The sequence below is a fragment of the Phyllostomus discolor genome, chromosome 7 (assembly GCF_004126475.2).
Source record: "Phyllostomus discolor isolate MPI-MPIP mPhyDis1 chromosome 7, mPhyDis1.pri.v3, whole genome shotgun sequence".
NCBI classification, from domain to species: domain Eukaryota; kingdom Metazoa; phylum Chordata; class Mammalia; order Chiroptera; family Phyllostomidae; genus Phyllostomus; species Phyllostomus discolor.
In genome coordinates, this window is record NC_040909.2 from 55,143,559 (window position 1) to 55,166,735 (window position 23,177).

Below are 23,177 nucleotides of genomic sequence, written 5' to 3' on the forward strand. Positions count from 1 at the left end.
TGTAGTTACTGAAATATTGCATTTATGCTAATTCTTAAGGCTACTGAGAAACCCCTTCAAATTCTTATTATTAGAATGGGTGGTGTTGATAAAGATGTACCTCTTTGAGCATTTATAATTTTAACATGTGGACTGAATCTCACAGATCAGTTTTCTACCTCAACATGTATAATTCCATAAAAATTTTGTTTCTTTTTTTTAAGATTTTATTTATTTATTTTTAGGGAGGGAAGGAAGGGGGGGGGGAGAGAGAGAGAGAGAGAGATCAATGTGCGGTTGCTGGGGTTATGGCCTGCAACTCAGGAACGTACCCTGGCTGGGAATTGAACCTGGGACACTTTGGTTCCCAGCCCGCGCTCAATCCACTGAGCTACGCCAGCCAGGGCAAAATTTTGTTTCTTAATAAGGAACTTCCACCATAACATGAGTGGAAGATCTTGGTGTTACTTAGTCTGGGTGGCGTGAAGGGGTTGTTATGTGAGTTGTGTGTTTTAGTGATCCTGCTGAAGTATGTGGAGGTGAAGTGATAGCATATCTGGGGTTTGCTCTCAATTTAGCAAAGAAAAAATACAGGGAGATGAATAACCTTAGTAAGGGGAACTGGTTCATTTTACAATGCTCTCTACTTTTGTGGAGGTGTGAAAAGTTTACTATTTTTTAATTGTTCTTTTACAGATGCAGATTTTCTTTTACAATCCAGACGACTTTGACAGCTTTCAAACTGCAATTTCTGAAAACAGAATAATCGGAGCCATGGCCATATTTTTTCAAGTAAGTTAACAGTGGCCCAAGTACTTCAACCAGAGATTTTTTTGAGTTTTTTTTTAAGTCAACAAATGGTTTTATGTATAATGAACGCATCTGTTTCCTAGTTCACACCTGTCTAAGTGAAAGATATTTCATATTGTCTAATGTGTGATTTAAAATGTAAATAAGTATGTTTAGAAACATAATGAAATTTTTTGCATGAGTTATTCTGATTTTATTGCTACTTGACTGGTGCACAGATTGAAGAACACATTTATCATCTAAGTCACTTCACTGCTGAAGCATTTTGAACAGTTTCCTTCAGCATATTAAGAGGCTGATGTAAAAAAAATATAGGTGGTTTTCTTTGGAACAACTTTAAAAGTTGACATTACTTGCAAGTAGATTAATAAATAGCATCAGTCACTTCTCTAAAGAGTCCCCTTTTCGTTCCCTTTCAGAAATCCCCATGGTAACTCAAGTTTTTATGGAGACCATTTCTAAGTTAGTACACTTGTGACTTGTCATCCTTTCTCTCTATATGTTTGCATTAATGAATGTTCTGGCTTATGAATTGATTCTGTACCTAGAAGCCAAAACTTGCATCCTTTCATAGATAATTCTGTCCAGACTTTTTAATAAGTCAAATCAAAGTAATATTGATCATCAAGTGTCTTGACCAACAGACTGGAGAGACCTGGCATTTTTTGTGTGGAAGGTAACCTGAATAGTAGGTATGTGCCATGTCTTTGAGTATTAAAATTTGCCTAAAGACTACATGCCAGGTGTTCCTTTTACCAGTGACTCATTGTTGATAAAGATGCCTTTCTGACAGTTCAGATGAGCATTAAGGACATCAAAACCTTCTCCAACATGGTCCTTTTACTTCTACCTTTTGGGCCAAGCTCCTTTGTCATTGAGATGGAGCTATTCTTGTTTGGAGGATGTTAATTTCACTATTCTTTTTAGTGATAAAAATAATATGATGGAAAACACTTTCCACTGTCTATCTCTCCTTCTTAATGACCCTCTTTCCCTCTCCTTTTCTCGAATAAAGGCTCAAGTGGGAGATCATATGTGAAAAATTGAAAAGCCTTCTATTCTACTCAAACATCAAAAACAGTAACAGTGGAGGTCATCAGCATTGGTTCTGGGGCTTGTTTTCAAACTGTGCATACTGACCTGCCGCTTGTGGGCTGTGACGTTGTTTCAGGAAGTCATGACCAGCATTTTAAAAGTAATGAAATGGAATAGAATAAAATCAGAAAATATTAGTATGTCACACAAAGTAAGGATAAATATGTTTGTAGAACTTGTCTTCAGTTATTTATATATAGAGGGATATAGTGAATATGCACTAGATCATGCTATAAAAATGTATTTGTTATTGTGGGTTATAGACCAATATTTTAGAAGTCATTTGTTTAATTTTATATATTGGGCTGATCTTGCCATTGTTCCCATTGTTCTCCCACATGTATCTTTTCCCTAATTACTGTCATGAACTATAGTAGAATGTAGTATTTTAAGAGCTTATTCACTGAAATAAAAATGATTTGCTTTTGAATCCCGTCCCTTCTACTTTAACATGTGCATAATGGTGATGTGGGGATAGCAAGTTCTACACTATCAAGATTGCAGAAGTATTAAATGAAGTTTCTTGTTCCTGGCACATAGTAGACACTGGGAAATGACAAATAATATGTATCCATGTCCTCCCATCGCTGTTACTATGGGGTAGAGACCCCATGGTGTATGTGTCTTCTTTGCATGAACAGAATTCTGTTTTGGACACTGTCCTGCTGGCAACTCATGTGAGTTCTGTCTGGACCCCTTCTGCTTCTAAAGTATGATTTGTTTGCTTTGGACAATACTGGGGTCACTTGAAACATTCTTAAACAATCTTCACTGACATGGCTAATCCCTTGTTTTCTGCTTTTGTCCTCTTGGCATGCTGTTTTTCAGCTAAGTGGACCGCTAGTCCCATAGTGCTGCCATCAAATTGAACTCCCTCCTCTGTCATGCCCACCGTGACTGGCTCAACCAGGCCCATCTTTATAGGTCACTTTCCTTATGGGAAAATAAAGTTTTAAAATGTTTTAAGAGGACTAAAAGGACTAGTTCACAGCATGCTCTACCCCAAAGCTTTCTATTTTTCTAGCTCTGTAAACTCTTGTTAAATATAAGACCACTTAGCCTTAGGTGGTCAAAGTACATTGGTGTACAAACCCCCAAAATACCTCTGTGTGAAATCTAACTTTTGAATTTTAAAGGATTTCTAGGAAATGACTACTAGTACAAAAAATGTAAGGTGCATTGCATCTGGTAAGTTTTTCTATAAATTTTGGTTTGCTGTGCTCTAGGCACAAAATTAAGGACAGATAATATGAAATGGAACAGAATTATTTTTATAAAGATTTTTTTATTTTTAAAGAGAGGGAGGGAGGGAGAAAGAGAGAAACATCAATATATTAGAGAACATTGATTGCCTCTAGCATTTCTCCAAGTGGCAGCCTGGCCTGCAACCCAGGCATGTTTCCTGACTGGGAATTGAACCAGTGACCTTTCGGTTTATAGGATAATGCTCAACCCACTGAACCATACCAGTCAGGGCCAGAATAATTTTTAGATAGCAGCTGTGTTGAACTGCTTCCTTTGTTTTCCTTCTAAGTCCACATGGGCATTTATACATCTGAGTTCATACTATGGCATGCAATGGAAATGAAAACTTTGTTATTTTAATTTGGCAGTCTAGTTAGATCCCATATTCTGAGATCTTTGTATTTTCAGTCTTTCTCTAAGAATGTTAAACGCGGGAGATTGATATTTCTCCTCAGGTAGTCAACCATCAAGATCTGAGTAGTGGCTGTCCATCTGCTCGGAAGGGGTCTCGCATTCCATGCATCACATCCTTCTGCATGCCTTCATTAGTTCTGGTTTAAGATGATGGAGAAGGAGTGCCCAATACATGCAGTGACCTTACCTTTAATCAGGCCATATATATTTTTTTAGACCAAGACTCTTCCATCATCATTCTATGAATTGGGTTCTGATTTGGTTTTTCTTTTTTACAGTCCTTTCTTCACCAGTCCACGTGAACACTTCCCTCCCTTTTCCCACCAGAACTAAAATGCCTTTGAACTATGCGACCATCTTAGTGGCTTTCAATTTGATGCTCATAAATGTGTGGTTAACCCCAAACTTTTGATTATTGTAGTTTTAGTTTTGATTATTGCATTTTTTTCCACACAGCACACAATGATCTTTGTATTTTGATTTGGAAGGGAACCTCTCATTAACTTTAAAACTCAGTTGCCACTGTTATTTGAATGCCTAAAATTTTATTTATATGTCCTGATTCCATTGAACTTTGGAATTATAAATGCATGATTCTTTAAGAGCGCATACATTTAGAAACTTTTCTTTTGGTGATATTCTTTTCTGTTCCCTTGTTAATCTGTTTGGGTGTAGTTGCTTCTGAATATTTGCATCAGACACAAAGATATAAAATTTTCATCATGTCTGCATCCAGAGGCCCTGTCAGTGGCATATTTCTTGTACATTTTAAAAATAAATAAATTGCATCCAGATTTTTTTATTTAAAGGTTGTCTTAAAGGATTTCTTTTGACAACCTATGGTCCACAATTCTGTTGAAGTTTTTCATTCAGTGTTAATAGTTTTACTTCTACTGGGAGAGTTGAGCCCCTTTGCAGCAGTATTTTTTTTTTTATTTCTACCTAAAGTTCTACCCAGAATCTATGTAGCTCAGTCATTTGGTTTTCCCTAAGGTCCACGTGGCTCAGTCATTTGCCCCCTGTTCATTTCTGCCCTTACTTCAGAGCTGAAAGCAAACTTAAAAACTGACATGTTTCTCAAGTTTCTACCCCATCATGTTGGTGGCACAGACTGCTTAATTATTTTCCTCCATCTGGAGAGGCTTAGTAATTAAATGAAATGGCAGCACCTGGGATTATTTATAGCCACTGAGAAGGCAGAAGGAGTTCTTGATGACTCATCCATCCAGAGCTGGCAAGGAAGCCTTCCTCTCCACTTCCCTGTATCACACCTTCCCTCCACACACCCCGCCCCAACTCCCCAAAGGTGGATATGATTTGTTCTTCCTTTAACCACCTGTTTCTCTTAGCCTCCCATCATGCCATGAACCTATAAATTTACTTGTTTCCTTCTGCCTTTGTACTGTGAGAACATTGAAGACTTGGGGACTTAATTTACTCATCACTGTATCTCTTGTAAGTGGCTGACTCTAGGGCTTGATTGTACAAATACTTAACTGAATTCACATATTTAGGCTCATAGTCTTGATTGGAAAGGAAGTGTTTCCTGATAGCCTATCAGCTAAGATGCATTACAAATAGGCACAAGCAGCTGTTAAATTTGAGGTCCATGTCTTATTCCTCTTCTCTCTGTACCCCATCACCAGCCTTTCCCTAGCCTCACCTCAGTGTCCTTGGCTGAATTATGGCTCAGGAAATATGTACTGAATAGAACTGAGTTACAGAAAACTTCTCAGGGTGCTTACCACAACATTAATTATTTGGATTTTGAAAAAGCATATGTCTAGGTGGATAAGTAAGTAAGCTTCACCTAAAAATGATGGTGGTTATATCAGAAGTGTAAGACTCTTGACATGGTCAAGGAAGGACATTAAACTGAAGGTCATGGATCAGCTGATTACATTGAGGATGGTAACTTTCTGACTTGGGCTTCACTGGGTCTAACATGCTGCTAAGGGATGTATCTGTATTTATGCCTGTAGTTGTGAAATAGCAACAGGGCTTTAAAAATCTTAAAGTAGTATTGCTTCGGAGACTTCATTGCCAAGAATATTTGGATATATCTGTGTCTCCAAATGTTTTAATAAAGTTACCCATTAAAATGCTTTTATCTCAGTAGATGGTGAATGAAGAGACTGTTGGATTGTTTTGCTACTTTCCTTTCTGGCTTGCCTTTGTCTCTAGTATTTCCTTCCTAGGGTGTCTCTGTGAAAGCTAATGGATTAGTTTCTATGTGCTTCCACATACCTGTATGTATGTTTCTTGCTTTTGCCATTTTTTACATGTCTATATTTTTCTCCCTTCACCCCCTTTTTCTTCATCAGTTTCTCTAAGTGAACAAAATGTATTATTTTCTCATCTATTTATTCATGCTCTCATTTGCTAACCCATTTGCTCATTCTGCAATATGTATTAAGCACCTTCTTTGTACCATTCTCGAAGCATATTATAAATGTATCCTCAGGATTGTCACCTGATTTTAAAGCTGTTGGGGAGCAGTACATTTGAAAAAGGGTTGGCCTTTGAATTCTCTCATCAACAGTAGCATTATTTTATCATTGGGAGGTAAGAGAAAATGAAATATCAAGAAACAAAAACGAAGAATTATATCTTGTGTATAGTTTCAAAATGATGAATATTTTGAGAATATGAAGTTTCTATTTGTGAATTTTGGAATTGGGCTCTCTCTATTTGTTTTAGGTTTTTTGTTTTTTTTTCCATTTTTTTACACAGCAAAATACCACTATTAAAGTATAAAGCATCTTTGGTATCCTAACTTGGTCTTTTTGGCTTTTTAAAACTTCCTGAGGAGTCTTTTTTCTTTTATTATGAAGAATACATTTTTCTGTCATTACTATAGGTCTATTTTTAATCAATTAATTAATTAATTTAACTTTTGATTGGTCCTCTTGGAAATGTAAAACAAGGATCACTACTATAGGGAGGGAGGGAGGGAGGGAGGGAGGAAAGGGAAGGAAGATAGAAGAATAAGGAGGGCAGGAGGGAGAACAGAAAAAAGAAATAATAATTATATCCTTCTACCAAATACCCACCACAGAAAACCCAATAAGTACTTTTGAATTGGAGAACATATGAATTTATGCCAGACAGTAGTGGTAGGTTGTTAATTCTTCCTTTTTACATTGCTTTTTAGGGTAATTGCAGTAAACTAATATGATTCTTAATTTATTCCTTTACACTTGCTGCTGTTTGAATATCATCCTTCTCACATTTTCCACATCCTTGGTTTTATCCAGTTATAAGTTTAATTCTTTCACTACATTACCTAGAAGTGTAATTTCAGAATGTTTTGGGTTGATTAAGAAGACTTTTTAAATACACATACAAAAATTAAAATACATATGCTCCAATTAAACTATTTTAACAGCTAATTGATTCCATAGGACTTGTCATTAAGTGAAGGCCAGAGTCATTTTTAATGTTCAGATGCAGTTTTGAAACAGATTTGTGGATGTACAGCATTGAATTTATAGCCTATCAGATGTTTTCAGTACATCTCCTGTCTGCAAATGGCCTGTAATTCAAATTTCCTCTTAGTGGACTTTATAGAGGACTATTTAATAATTGGTGAAGCATTACATAATTAAGAGACTTCGAGTTCTTTGAATGTGACCATGTGAAAATCTTTAATTAAATCACTGCTCTTCAAGGACAGTTAGCAAGTACTTTGCCTTCGTCTGTAACTAAATAAATGGTAGTTTAGTGTTTATCAGTTAGTTTAGAATTTACTTGTTTTGGCCATTAGTTCTAACATGTCTTTGAATTTAACTGCCATAGTCTCAGAGAAAATATTAATAACTCTATAATGGTCTCCCTAAAATGAGGTGAGAGACCTGACAGAGAATCTGCTCTCTGAAAGGATTCTGGTTTCATGACTCCCAGTCCAGTTGTCTTGTTTTTGCTAACTGTGTCCTCCCTGGAGTGTGGTCCAGCAGATGCAGATGCCCTAGCTGATTAGATGTCTTGGGAGAACTCTCCCCATAAAACACTTTGCATCCCAAGGTTAGAAGTAACTGGCAACTGTCCTCTCCCCACACTCCCTCCCCCAGGTAACCAGTTGAAAAGGTTCTTCTAAACAGAATACAAATACTGTTAATAACAGTTAACATTTATTATGGACTTGATTTATGTAAAATGCTAAAAATGAGGTTCCTACATTATTACCTTATTTAATCTTCACTGGGACCTTCTACATTTTACAGGTGCAGAAGCTGAAGCATGGAGCTTTTTTCAATAAAAATTCTTCAAGATTACACAGGCCAATAAATATTGGAGCCTGTAGTTCAACAGGGACAGAGTATCTCCAGGATCAGTGCTTTTAGAGGAGTGCTGAATTGGAAAAATTGGTTATTTAGCTGAAAAAGATAGGGAACAAAATTTATATCACTGGTTCCAATTATTACTGTGTTTATATAAGTGTTTTAGGGATTTTTTCAATTATGCTAGTACTAAAATAGTTATTTTCTTATAACTTAAAATTGTGTTCTTATTCTTTTTGCCCATAGTGAAATCTTTTTATCCTATTCTAAATTCTCTCTGGCTCTGCACCTGTAATTATTTTATAGATAAGGATAGTATCAGTGAGTGGGGTAAACTTTAAACAGTCATTTAATAACTTTTTTAATGGTGGTAGTTCTTATGTAGAGGAGGAGGGAGGGAACAGGATTTCGCCCCCCAGGAGACATATGGCCATGCATGAAGACATGTTTGTGACACTGGGTTGTCATTGGTACTGGCATCCAGGGGATAGAGATTAGGAATGCTGATCCACATCCTATAATGTGCAAGACAGCTCCTACAACAGAAAATTGTCTGGCCCAGAATGTCAGTGCTGAGGTTGAGACCCCTGCTTTATGCTAATCAACTATTTGATTGCCGTAAATATTGGATGTTTTAATCTCAGTAGATGGGGGGTGGTTGTGGGGGAAGCCATGAGAGCTCTTTGGGTTATTTATGGGCTAATAGAATAAATAGTAGTAGTAGTAGTAGCAGCGGCAGCAGCAGCAGTATTTATTGGGCAACAACAATCTCATGCCCGATAAGTCCCTTAGTCCCTGCTCAACCAAGGGTTTAGTCAACTGGATTCTAAGACCAGCTGTAAAGATTGACATGCACTTCAAATGGATGTCTCCAACAGCTGTGTGGAACATGATTTGGAAGAGGAGAAAAAGAGGGAGGAGTGATGATCAAGCCAGAACCAGAAAACCATTTAGAATTCTAGCTCAGTATCCCTAACAAGGATGGCAGATGAGCACAATAGGAACTACAGCAATATCAGATTCAAGACATACTTAGCAAATGAAATCAGCAGGATCTGGAAACTGATTGAAATGAGATGTCAGAGAAAAGAAGAATCCCAGGATGACTAGATAATGGGAGCAATGAAGTGAAGGCCACAGGAATAGGTGCTACTCTGGAGATAATGATTCTGAGATGCCAGTGAAATTCTAAATGCAGGTATTCTGTAGATACTTGGAGGCATGAATTTAATCTCAGGGGGTAAATCTGGGCTAGAAAAGAATATGGAATCATTAGCATATATGTACATGTCAACTGAGATCAGGAAATTTTTAAGGTCAAACAAAAAAGGGTCAAGTCCTGGCTGGTGGCTCAGTGGATTGAGTGCTGGCCTGCAAACCAAGGAGTTGCTGGTTTGATTTCCATTCAGGACATGTGCCTGCATTGCAGGCCCAGATCCCCCTACCCAGATCCCCAGTAGGGGGAATGTGAAAGGCAACCACACACTGGTGTTTCACTACCTCTCTTTCTCCCTCCCTTCCCCTCTCTAAAAATAAATAAATAAATTCTTTAATAAAAAGGGTCATATCTAGAATATTCTGGAAGAGCAATATTAAGGGACAGAATTCAGTGAAGAGCTCATACCAGCTTTCAATAACTCATTATGAAATTTTCAGGAAATTTTGTTAGTCTGTAGTTAAATGGAGCCACTATAAAAAAATTCAAATTGTAGAAACTTAAATTTATAACTTACTCTTTTAAAAAGGTAATAAAAAGGAAAATGTTTTTAAAAGCTGATATGCCAAAATGCAAAATACCTGTTCCAGCTTCATCTTGGACCCTTAAAAGAGCTCATACCAGTATTTGTTTGCAGATAAGTGCAATGATTTGTGAAAGAAACACCAATTTAGTAGGTCATTCATTTGGATATAAAAAAGTAAATAAAGGGCATGTGCAAATGCTTTTGAACTTGAAATCAGTGGGAGCATCTGCACATGCTTTTGAACTTTTTATCAATGGGAGCTGGTTGGAAAAATGCCCAATGAAACTCCCTCTGGCGGTTATAGGAAAATCGCGCCCCCCCCCCCCCCCCCCCCCCCAATTATAGCACTACTTGGTTCCCATGGAATTGCAGAAGTAATTTCCTAGGGCAGAATTTTAAAGCTATTAATGCTAGTTTTATTTAGAGGTTTGTTATTGTCTCTTTCCAAATCTATTTTCTCTCTGGCCATCTAGGCATTGTCTCAGAAGTGATTCACCATCTGTAACTGTGTGAATCTTGATGCTGCTCACTTGGAGTCACCCTTACTAGAAGAAGCTGTGGCTCTCTTTTGTATTTAGGGTTCATACTAAAACTGCTGTTTGTTTTCCCTGTCTATAGCAGCTTAAACTGTATGGTGTGTCTGAACCATCTGAGGCCCAGAGCTTTTGTTTCTCAGTTCTGGATGATGTCTATTAGTTTCTTCAGTGTACCTTTGACCTCCCAAAGCACTTCATGTATACCACATGGCATAATTATAAAGAGACACCAGTTTGCACAGATTTTCTCTATTTAGTGGAAATACATTCAGTCGTTTTTATTGGCCAAGTCTGTTTAGTTTTTTCCTTAAAATAAAAGGCAAATGATTCATTTTCACCAATAACTTTATTGACTTGGATGCTTTGAGTATGTCAGCTATCTCCTGCATGGTATAACATTGATTATTCTCAGTTTATGTCTCAATTTGATCGCTATCAACTTCAACTGGTCTGCCCAAAGATATAGCATCATCCAGTGAGAAATCTCCAGCACAAAACTTCACAGAACACTTTTGACATGTTTGATCAACCACAGCACCTTCTCCATACACTGAATGAATCTTTTTTTGCATTTCAGTTGCATTTTTACCTTTCTTGCAAATTGGTCCCCCTTATTATTTTGGGCATCAGAAGGCATAGTATGCCAAAAATGTTGCTTATTTTCTTCTATCTTCAGTATTAAAATGGTCACACAGAAGTTCACCAATTGTGATAAGTTTCTTTAAAAATGCATGCTGATGACAGCTTCACGATACAATCTAACAAAATTTTTTCAAATGAAGTTAAAGACAACTAAGCTACTAGAGCCATCTTAATGGAAAAAACCAAATGAACTTTTTGGCCAACCCAGTATATGATGAGACAGCTAATTAGGAAGATAATTTATTCATCTATGTGAAACATTTCATGATTTATCTGTACCCCTTTTTTTCTCTAACACCTTGATCTAGTAAGACTGTCTGGCCAACTGTGGTATCCTTTAGGAGTGCAACTCCTGGGTCTGTGAGGGAGTAGGATACAGAGAGTATGGGAGATCTTCCACAATAGAAATATTTTCTCCTTCATGCCTTTTAACTTGAAGCAAATGTGATAAAGTAAAAGGCACAGTATTTAGGACTCACATCATTTCTTTATTTTGCTTGCCCAGGTGTCTTTTGAGAAAATTATTACCATGGGATCCCCCTGTTCAGGGTTTTGTGGGAGTTGTAAAATGTACCTGTGCATCTCCCTGCCCAGGCACATTTGCACAGCAGATTGTTTTTCTTAGCCCTTTCTGCTCTCTGAATATGTATTAAGTTCTATGACCGGGGGTGGGGACTGTAAATTCCCATTTAGCTGTATCTAAAATAGTAAGTAAAATTAATTAATTTTAGATCTTGCTCTTTTGAAATTTGCATTTGTGCAAAATCAGAATAAGCCTGGACTTGCTTTGCTTGAGAAAGAATTAACTAGGTACATCAATACTATAGATAACATTGCAACAAAAGCAGTTTGCTCAGTTTGTGTGTGTCAGTTGGGTATTATCAACTGATTTTATATAGTATTCATTTGATATTAGTCCTTTGGTTATAACAGAAAACTATGTAACAGAGATTTGGTGAGGGACACTCCTGGAATTACATTACTAGTTTGAATCACATAAAATGAAATAAAATTATCTATCTCAAAAGCAATAACCAGTCTGACTCTGATAATTTAATTCCTGGGATTTTTCAATACATGTTACTGGGGTTTTACTCTACCTTTTACAGCATTTTCCCAGGTTCCTTGGCATCCTTGAACACCATTCTAATAAGGTTTCAACCAATTACTCCTGTTTTTAGGTAACCTCCAAAGGTAACTGCCAGGCACTAGTTTTGTTTGGGTATTTTTGTTGGTGGTGTTTTGTTTTTTTTTAACTGATTACAGGCATACATTGTATTATTGCGTTTTGCCAATAATGTGTTTTCATCAATGTTGAGGCAAAACGCTCCACCAGCAAAAAGATTATTATGGCTCACTGAAGTCTCAGATGATGTTTAGCAATTTTTAGCAATAAAACTTTTTTAAACTAAGGTACATACATTGTGTTTTTAGACATAATGCTCTTGCAGACTTAATAGTACCCTATAGTATAAATATAACTTTGTTGTGTACTGAGAAACCCAAAACTTTGTGACGCACTTTATTATGATATTCGCTTTATTGTGGCAGCCTGAAACCAAATTCGGAGTATCTCCGAGATACGTATGCCTGTATAGGGTTTAGCACCAGATAGCTTAGAAATGCTAGTGGCTAGCTAACACAAAGCTAGTTCCTAAACTTTTCCGGAAGGAAAATGAATGTTTATGGCCACATCTGAACTTGGTAGCTTGGCTACCCTCTTTTTTCTTTTTTTTAATAGAATTCAGCCTAAAACTTGGGTTCTTCTGTATTTTGAATTTTACAAGTGAAAGATATCCTCATCCCAGTAAACAATGCAGATAGGTAAAATCCCAAATTTTTTAAAAAGAGAGTTCCAGTTTCTGATTTTGTTTAAATATAAGCTGTAATAAAAAACAGTAGGTGATAGTTATGGACGTTGGTCATGTATTAAGCCCTCTGCCAATTGTGCCAAGCATTCTTATCTAATGCATATAACACTTCTCTGAGAAGGAGCTTTTGATCCTAGAAGCTTCACCAGATGCTTACATTCCCTTTGGTTATGAAATCAATGTCTTGGAAAGCCGTTCGAAAAGGTGGGGTTTTGGCGTGAAAAATTCTCTGCTAAAATTCTGAGTTGTCACTTACTGTCCTTTCCTTTGGACAAATGTGTTTATTTCCTATCTGCCTTCATTCTTTTGTCCATCAAATGGAACTATTGGTACCTATTGGTTTGCTGTGAATTTAAAGTGAAAGTGTGTATGTGAAGCACTGTAGAGCAGATTTTGAAGCACTCTAAAAAACTGTTAAAATAACAGTTTTGATGGTGATGATAATTACAACAGGAGTTGAAATGCTAAAATAAATGTAATTTTTTTTAATTATTACTTTTCCATGTTGCGAGGCATGGTTTGAAACAGGCATGTTTAAATAAACATATTGTTTTGGTACATCAAAGCTATGCACCCTCCTAGTCCTCTAGCATTTTGATGGAGGCACTTCAGCTCTCTGATTGCCTTGGAGACCAGGTTCTGAAGTTTCAGTGTTGTTACTGGTGTTGTAACTCAGTGATTCAGGAGGAAGTAACCAAGCTCAGATTTCTCAAGGAGCATCTACATGTCTCTCTTCTTTGAAGAGGGGCTAAAGTAATTAGTCATAACACCTTGGCTGGTGAAATAAATAGTTACTTAATTGGAGAAGCTGGGCAGCTGGGAGAAAGAAAAGTACACGTTGACATGGGCCCAGGTCCCTGTGCATGGTAGGGACTCCATTTGAAAGTAAAAGGTTCCCATCAGCTTTTTTTCTGGCCTCCAAGTGACTGTGTTATTCACAGTAATGAGTTCCTTCCCAGTTTTAGAGTGGTAAACCAGGAAGCCTTTTTGTGGCCTTATTTGTGCTAGAAGTGTATCCTCTTCTATGAGAGCCCTTATTAGTGTTTGCTTGGTTGGAGGCACTGCCAGCAGTAATGATGCTACTGTTAGAGATTTTTAAATACTATGGCATGTGAATTATTGCCGGTTCTGGCAATTCGTTTCATCTGTCCCCCTGCTTGATGTGGATCACAGTTTGGGGTTGTAAATGGGAGATGTGTTTCCTTCTACACTTCAGCAGTTGTGACTCCGTGTTCCCTCTTATCTAAAGAGATGAGATGATCCCATATGCATACCCCTCTCTCCTCTCTTGATGCCCTTCATTTGCCTTCTGTGTTCATTCCCTCTGCAAGGTCACTATGGCGTCCCCTACACAGTGGGCAGCACAGTGACCGGAAGAGAAATAATAAAGCATGATCCCTGCCATCAAGGAGGTCACTCTGTGTACATGTCCACACACACATCTGTCAGCTCCTTAAAACAAGCACCTTTGCTTGTTTGGTGTTGTAATCTGAATGCTTACCAGAGAGAGATTGTGTGGAAACAAAAGAGATTACTTGTGAGTCTGCTCGATGAAGAGGTTCTAGCTCCATATTGTTTGATTAAATCCCAGTTTTGCCAATCAGTAGTAGTGGACTTCAGTCAAGTTCACTAAACCTTTCCATCTGGAACATGAAGAAAGCCATAAAACACCAACCTTGAAGGGTTGTTGTGGGGCTTGTATTAGTTAATTCCTGTGAAATGAACATGTCCCTGGCACATAGTACGTCTTCAATAAATGTTAGCTCTCATTCTAATTTAAACACTAGCAGATACTGTCCTTTATATGCTGATAATCAGTTACCCCGTGCAACAGCACGTGTAACATCAGAGTAAAATCAGACAACAACAACGTGTAAAATCAGAGTGATTTACCAGCCTTGTGTGAGAGAGGCAAGGCATTCTCGCCTGAGTAGGGGTTGTGTCATGTCACTTGTGAGTTTGTTTCTCTTCCTGTCTAAACTCAGTGGGCTGAGAGAGCCCAGCACAGTAGTCCTTAACAGTGGCTGCACGTTGGAATCACCGAGCACACTTTAAATGTTACTCATGCTTGGGACCCTCTCTCACAGTTTCGGTCATTGGTCTGGGAGGTGGCCTGAGCATTAGCATTTCAACAGCAGCTTGTGTGATTCTCAGTGCAGCACAGGTTGAGGTCTGCTGGCACAGCCAGGCCGTAATTGTCCTTCACGCTCACCCCTGCCCCACCAACTTTCTGCCTAGACAGTTGTTGATTCATTTTAGCCTCAACCTGTGGGGTTCCAGTTTCCCTGAGAAAGTGTGTTCTCTTCTGTTAGGATCCTGATGACCTTCCTGCCTCCCTGTCTCAGGATATCATGGCCAGCCCCACTTGGATTCTATTCTTATTTTATAGTGAACATTTCTGGGAAGTGCCATTGTCTGTTGGTGACTCCACCTTGTATTATGCAGAACAGTAATATTCTTATAGGTGTCAGGGAACCTAGCTATTTGTCCTGCCTCCTACTTTGAGTCAGAAAGAAAGTCAAGGAAGAGATTTGTTGGTGATGAGGCAGACTGAAGAGTACCACTGGGACCAGAGCTCACCTGAGTCTCCATGCTTTTACCCTGCAGACCTGCGCAGGCAGAGCAAGGCCATGCTATTCATTAACCCCCAGATAGGGAGCTAGGACTGGTGTCTTGGCCTGACCCCTGGGCCTGCTTAATGCTGGAAGCTGGAAGGCAGGGCATCCACTCCATAGGCTGCAGCTGGGGAATTGGGAAGGCAGGTGCAGAGCAGAGGGCTGGGCTTGCTTTCATTTGAGTAGCCCAGGGCTAAGGGGGTTACCCTTGCCTGAGGGGTGGGAGCAGAGTAGCAGAGCTGGGAGTTGGAGGAAGGGGAGAGCTTTTTCCCAAGCAGTGTTGCTAAATTTGTGTTGGTACAAATTCCTACTTCTGTGAGCCCAAGAGGGAATGTGGGATAGAGGGAAACAAGTGTCTCCCCTCCTGCTCCTTCTATCCTTTCTGTTACATTAGAGAGGAGACTCTCGTGTTTTTGTGGGCCAGCCTGAACCCATTATCTCCTTCAGTGCCCCAGACCTGTGCAGCAGGAACTTCTGCTTCTAACTGATGAATGGGGAAACCAAGTCACAGATCAACACAAAATTGTCCAAATTCACATGACTCAAAAATGGTAGCATTCGAATTTACATCTTGCTTACCCTTGAGGCTCTTTCCATCTTCTTAACCTCAGTCTTAATGCTGCTCTCACAGTCCTGTGAACCCATAGCACTCTTTTTGTTCCCACTGGTATGGACCTGCACTGGTGTTGTGGTGACAGCACTTGCAACCTAAGGCAATTAAGACTTTAAAGGAAAAGTCGTTATTGGGGAAACTTGTATTTTTGAACCACTTTTCCTGCTGGCAGCTTTCCTAAAATTTGGAATATGCTAAGGTTATGAGAGCTTTGTATTTTTCACTAGCCTGCTTCCAAAGAACATGATTTTTATGGGCTACCTATGGAACCCAGCTTCAAGCTCCTCAAAATTGGTTTTTATGGATTTTGCCATGCAGCTTCCCCAGTCCTGCTGCTTCAGTAAAAGATGTGGGATGTTCTTTGCTAGAATGTTCCTAGCACAGGTAGCACCTGCTCGAGATCTCAGTGACAGAGCCAGGCCTTGCCCAGCCTGACATCCCCACTGAGGCCACCAAGGTGGTGAAAACTCACCAATGCACTGGGCCAAGAGGGATGTTGGGCCAGTCAGGGGGGGTCAGGGGGTCTCTATTGGCTGACTGACCACTTGGCTGCTACTGAAACTTTCTGGAAGCTCAGGAGCAGTTCTGCGTACATCTGGCTGTGTTCTGCCAGTAGGCATCTTTTGACATTCCTAAATTAGGAAGGTGTTGACCTACCACACAGGAGTACTTGTGTCCACAGGCTGGTTTTACCAAGCAGAATGATAACCTCCCTTCCACGCGTGTATTCACCAAAGTGCCCATGTTGTAATCTCCCCTAGGCTTTATAAATGATGAAATGTTGCAGTGTTCTCCTGTTGGGCAAATGTGTAAAACCAACCCGGGACCCAGCAAAGCACCTTCAATTACAATTTTGTCATAAAAGCATCATTTTAAAATTCTTGGGCCATAAAGCAAAATGAGAGCAGTGTTTACCATCCCAAGTTGTTAAGCAGACAGTCTTGGTGTCAGAGGGGACTCTTTTAGGCAGTGATACTCTCCGTTATCGAGAACGTCAAAGCTACATCCCATGTGGCCTTCAGTGAGGCAAAGGAAGGATGTCTAAAAGGAATTTTTTACAACTCAGTTTGGGTGCAACTTATAACTGGGGACTTCTAAGGCTGTTCTGGGTACAAAAGACAGTGGTTGGACATTACAGCAATGCAGTGGACCGTGTGCTATCCTGCATTGTCGTTGAAAGAAGAGTGTTACTCTCCATGCCTTTCCAGTTTACTTATAGAAAATAATCGGGCCTTGCAGTATTCATTCACCAAGTAGTGCTTGTAGCTGAGTGTGTGGCGAGCACTCTGCTGGGCAGCAGGCTGCCCTGTGAGGACATAGCCGGGTCTTGGTCCTTTTGGAATCACAGTCTGTTAGAGGAATAGATACTGATCATATAAATGTGCCAACAGATGTGTGATTAAAGGGAAAGAGACATTCAGTGCTATAGTAGCATGTGATAGGGATCAGGCCCAATTTGGGGGTCACCAAAGGCCACCAGAAGACACGATGGAACAGAATTTAGCTAGGCCAGGAAGTTCTCAGCACAAGGAGGACAGCGTGTGAGATGGCTTCAAGGCAGAATTGAGTGTCTGGGGACCTGAAAAGAAGCCACTAGGGCTGGAGCTGGACCCCACCCCCTGCAGGGCCTTCAACTCTGGATTTTTACAGGGAAGCCATTGCAAAACTGGTTGGGCAGAGGGCTCACTTGGCTAGCATGTTGGAGCAAATCAGGAAGGATACGGTAAGAAGACTGAGCTGGAGAGAAGCCAGGAAGATGTGCTGTCATCCGTTTGTCATAAAGAAAAGAGATGGTGGTGGCTGGAACCTGGGGGGAAGTGATCTCTTTCAATTACCAAGACTGTAGGAGTTTTATGTTCTTATATAGGAGGAGGAAAATTAGTTTCAGGCTCTGGGAGCATGCATTTTGAAGCAGCTTGGTGTCTAATGAAAATAACACTTCTGGGTTAAGAAAGAAGGTCAGAGCAGGTTTTATTAATTCTGCTCATGATTGAGTTTGTAGAAAATCCTCATTTTTGTTTTGATATTGGCAATTGTTTCTCATTCACTATTTGCTGCGTTTCACATTTGATGTTTTCTCCTGTTGTGTTTCTTTGTGTGTTTTATTCACATTGTATTGAATGGGCCTTCTGTCTTCTTCTGGTTCCATTTTAATTTTGCAGTGTGATGATGATTATCAGTTCATGTACAATCTTGTTATGTGTTGTCTCTGCTAACACAACTGACTGCTTTCCACGGTGAAAGTTAATTTTGCAACCATATTGTAAAATCTGTAAATCTGTAGATGGAACTTCTTGGAGATTTTATTAGTGTGTTTCTGCAAATAGTCCTTAGATGTCTAGTGTATTATAGTCATTATTTATAGTTATCACATTATGTCTCTACTCTGTTTTATGACAGATTGATGACCGGGCTGAGGCCTGATTATAATTATCAGAGTAGAAGAACAAGTTAGGTGGATGGTCTCTAGCTGCGGTGCCCTTTACTGCTGATCACATTTTATACCCTGTTGCGGTTTACAATTCCAAAGACCTTTCATTTCGGTTTCACTGCTGGCACATAAGGACTTTGAAACATACACAGTTTACCGGTGCATCTTAAAAACACAAAGCAAAAAGCATTCATCTTAAAAGTGAAATTGTAAGGCCAAACCATTTTAAGATTAGGAACCCACCATCAGAAACAAAAAAGGTCCCCAGCTAGCTGTTACTATTATTGTGCATTTAAGCAAAGGGTGAATTCAGATCCTGTTTGTTACTGATTGCTTTGTTCTGCTTAGGACTGTAGAGGAAGATATTGGTTGTAAAAGCTAATGGTATAAAATAAACTTAGTTAAGGGTGGCCTTCCCAGGTCCTTCAGATCTTGTTCATGTAATCTGCCAGCTGAAAAGTGAGAGTATATCTCCTATAAAGTGCAGGTCAGGATGTTCTGCCAAAGGAGATAGTACTTCAGACATGTGACTGTTTCAGCAAATGAAAACCTAAATAAACCCCACAGAATACCTGCTGTTCTTTAAAGAAGTCCTGGTCTTAGCATTTCCACTTAAATAAACACTCATGAGTAGTGGTACTTTTTTTACAAGCTCATATTACTGGTATGTAAGTCTGGATGGGTGCAGGGGCAGTGCACACCTGTTTTAGAGGCAAAAGAGGATTCCTCTACACCACTTGCCCAAGTTAGAAAATACCATAGCATAGTAGGGATCTGTTCAAAATCAAACTTCTAGATGGTATCCTTTGTGTGAAATAAAGTTCACTCACTCTTTTGTACCACCTGTATCTAGAATGCTCAGGAAATAGAATTTCCAAAAACCCCAATAGACCAATAGCTAAATTCACTGCATGTGTGTATTAAGTAATAATCGTAATAAAGTTATTTATTTAATAAATAGTAAATATGGAATAATAGGGTCAGAAAATACATAAAAACTAGAAATTCATTTTCCTAAAGAATCTCTTCTGTGGAATTTTCATTGTACTATATAGTCTGTCTGTTTTGAAACTTGGGTTAAATTAAATGATGCATTTGTAGTACACGTATATGGTGTTGATTTTCCTCTGTACTTCTGCCAATTTTCTATTATTTTGTAAGGTATACAAAGTATATTATTTATGTTTTTAGAAAGATTTCAGTAGGATGATCAACATGGCCAAACACCATTATCTCACAAAGCACTCTCTAGAAGACAAGGCATTCGAGATCCTCAGAAGTATTTTCAGTAAAAATCTTCCAAATTCACAATATAATGCCAGGAAATTAACTTCTATCGTTACAGTAAGGAATATACTCATATATCTCAGAACAATAATTTCCTCCATCATGATTTCCCAGGTTTGAACAATTGCTGTCTTAGAGATTTACTAATCCTAATTAGAGATTATCTTCATTATGGGTACTAAGCTTTTGAGAGATTACGTGTATGGGGCTAATTGATAAAAGAACTAAAACAAATATTTTCATATCAATTTGCCTGTGTACAGGGCTTGGCAGTTTATCGCATGCCTTTACTTATATTGTGTGAGCCTTAAAACAAGTAGACAAATAGGCTCTGTGGATTTCATTCCACCCTCCCTCCTGGCCCAGCTTTTTTTCTGGTCATTTTTCTTAACAGACTTGGGCAAAAGAAAGTTCAGAAGTTAAGTGACTTGTTCAAGTTCACAAAGCTGGAACTAGCAGCCAGATCTTTAGTACTTATGTTTGTATTCTTCACTGCCTTCCAGGAAAGTTGATATTATCTGTAGCTGCTGGCCTTCTCCTAGGTTTCACAGGTGGACAGGTCAAGGGAATATTCTGGAAGGCATGATAAATATTTTTATATTTACTCATTATAGCTCATTATTAACAGATGGTAGAAATAAACTAGATTTATAATCCTGAAAGGTTACAACCACAGAATACTCTGACTATAAGGATGGCAGTATTAAAACGTACAGTGTCTTAGAAGCAAGAGTGTCTCAGGGTCAGCAAACAAATTCAGAGATGGTTAGTTTTCATGGCAATGTAGAATTTAGAGTTGCTTGAGACCGAAGGTGCCTCTGATGTTGCTTTCTGATTTACTCCTAAGATCCCCACACTTAGGAATTCTCATAATTGGTGTTAGAATTGGGGCCTTTGTCTGGAATTTGACTGCCTAAGGACTATATGCTTGTGCTTGTGACTAGAATCCAAAGTTGGATTCGTTTGGGATTTTCATAAGCATCTTTCTCCTTTCACCACAAATTCTGGTTTAAGCAAACCCTTAGTGTAGAATCTAATTTTTTGGTTTCTTACCATGCATCATTACTTACACTAGTGTTTCAAAATGGTATTTTAGGCCTAAATAATAATCCTGAGACTAATTCAAGTATTGGGAAAATTTTGGGCACAGAAGTGATGATTACACTATGATTTATGGTACTGCAATTGGTGGAACAAACTGAAATGCCCAACATTTTGGAAAGGATTGAATGAGTTAGGCCCATCCTGACAAAGCAATATTATGCAGCCATTAAAAGTCATGCTTTATGGAGACTTTTAATGACATATAAAGCACATTATTAATTAATACTATCATTGATAAAGTGTTAATATCATAAGCTGGCAAAGGAATTAAAAATAGCAAACATATGGTAACTATTATCAGGCACTCATCTCAGTGTTTTATATATGTCAAGTCACTTTGAGGTAAGTACTCATAGTACTTATGAGGGAAATACTTTTTTGGCAACTTCATTTTTAGGTGCAGAAACTGGAGTCCAGATACCAGGCTGTATACCAAATAAGTAGAGAAGGGGGATTCAAACCCAAGACTTTAGCCACCGCAGGTGTTCTGCCCAATGTCGGGTCCATAACAGATGATCTCATCCATGCTGTAAAATATGTTCATGTGTGTAAGGAAAATTTGGAAGGACACATGGCCCAGTTTCCACCACTGTTTACCTGAGTTCTAGTCTTCTCTGTATCTTGTAAAAGAGTGTGTGATATTTGTGTTATAGAACAGAAGGTAAGTTTAAATAAATTAATAAATGGAATACTTTTTTACACCTTGCAGAATTTTCTTGTCACTGAGCAAAAACCCACTCACTCTGTCATTTCCCTGCCTTCCAGCCTCTGTGCAGTCAAACCACAGTGGCCAGGATCTCTAGCCCTCACTTGGCATCACTTTAGTGAGAACATAGATCCGGACACCTACCAAATTGGCATGAACACTTTTCTGCTTTCCAGTCATAAAGCAAGAGCCTAAGAGACACATGGGAATGTATGATCTCAATTCATAATTCCCCAGTTCTCAACTCATAAGTTTTTAGTTGACTTGGAGAAATGCTTGGGCATTTTAGCTATTGAATAAATAGTTGTAGAGGCTTTATGGAATAAATAATGGGAAGCATTTTTAAATGGTGCATTCTTTCCATTGAGCTGTGGACAGATGGGTTGTTTATACTATTTCAGATAGTCCCTTTTTTTGTCTTCTGCTGGTGAAAGTAGAAAGTGTTTGGTTTTTGTTGATATTTAAAATTTTTTTCTTCTTTTTTTTAATTTTTTTCCCTACTTCTCTGCCACACCATATAAAAATGTTCGACTCTATAAACTATACTTGGCAATGATGAAGTTTTATCGCAGGTGCTAAAGGAACCTGTTAAAAGACATTTGAAAAGAGTCCCTTTCTTTTAAAAATATATATGAAAATATTTACTATATTGACAATTTACTTCAATATAATTAGAGGAGTGTGAAGATACAGATAAAAGAAGATTGGTTATGTAGCTGAGTGATGGGTACAGAGGAGCTCATTAAGCTACTCTTTCCGCTTTTGTTTATGTTGAAAGATTATCATAAAAAATGAATCGAACACCTAACTGTTATGTCAGCAGTTCTATTGCATCATGAGACAAAACAAATTTAATTTGAAAGGGAAATAGTCAAGGAAGTTACGAAGAACTTTAAAGTATGGCAAAACAAGCAATTGAAATGTAAAAACTTCTGAAGGTCTGTATCACATTGTTTGCATACAGAGTTTATTAAACCATGCCAAAGAATAATTTGACTGGTTTTTTCACTCAACTAATCTTACTACAATGATACAATCGGGTTTTGACATGTATAAGACTGGCTTTTGAGCATTTATAAACCCTTACTATTTATCTTACTCTTGGACTTTTATAAAAGTATCTGAAATGTTGACTTTGATTTCAGACCTGGCCTTCCAGGCCATCCTTCATGGCCCCTTGAAACTAGTAGCACTTTGCCTTTATCGTTCTTCTTGTCCAGAACTTGGCAGTGGATCTCTAGGTACCTGTGAATAAAATCCAGATGTGTTAGTCTGGCCCAAACCTACACTCTGCAGATTGATTTCTTCTACTACAAACCATTTGATAGAACTACACAGTAAGAAGAGAATGAGCTATTTACAAATTCTTGATACTTATTTTGAAGCAGGCTTCTGAAAGAGTTGTGTCAATTTGTACTCCCACCAAATGTGTATCAGTGCCCATTTCACCATAAGCAAATAAACAATGGACATTAATATTTTTTTCAAAAATGTCACCTGATATGATAGACCAAAAAAAAGTATTTTTAAAATTATTTTTTGAGGTTGGAGGACATTTTTCAGATTTTCATTGGCATTCATTGTTTTTCATTTAAAAATATTTGTTCATGTCTATTTTATTATTGTCATATTTTATACTGATATTTTACAGCAGAATTCAAGCTCATCCTTCATTCTAAATTGTAAACTTCCTAACGGGTCCTGTTATCTGACCCATTTTTGCATCCTCAGTACCTAATCTAGTGCCTAGTGCAGGTAGGTCCTTAAATATCTGTCATCGCCTTTTAATACCTTTCTTTAAAAATGA

At 38.3% G+C, this 23,177-nt stretch overlaps 1 protein-coding gene across 3 annotated transcripts in view; it reads left to right on the top strand.

Moving 5' to 3' along the window:
• The window catches only part of PTPRG (protein tyrosine phosphatase receptor type G), a 708,699-nt gene that overhangs the window by 497,135 nt on the left and 188,387 nt on the right, over positions 1-23,177 (top strand). For all 3 annotated transcript variants that reach the window (XM_036031526.1, XM_028518657.2, XM_028518659.2), the window contains exon 5: positions 676-771. In XM_036031526.1, coding sequence (XP_035887419.1) covers positions 676-771 — 96 coding nt within the window. The remainder of the gene's footprint in view (positions 1-675; positions 772-23,177) is intronic.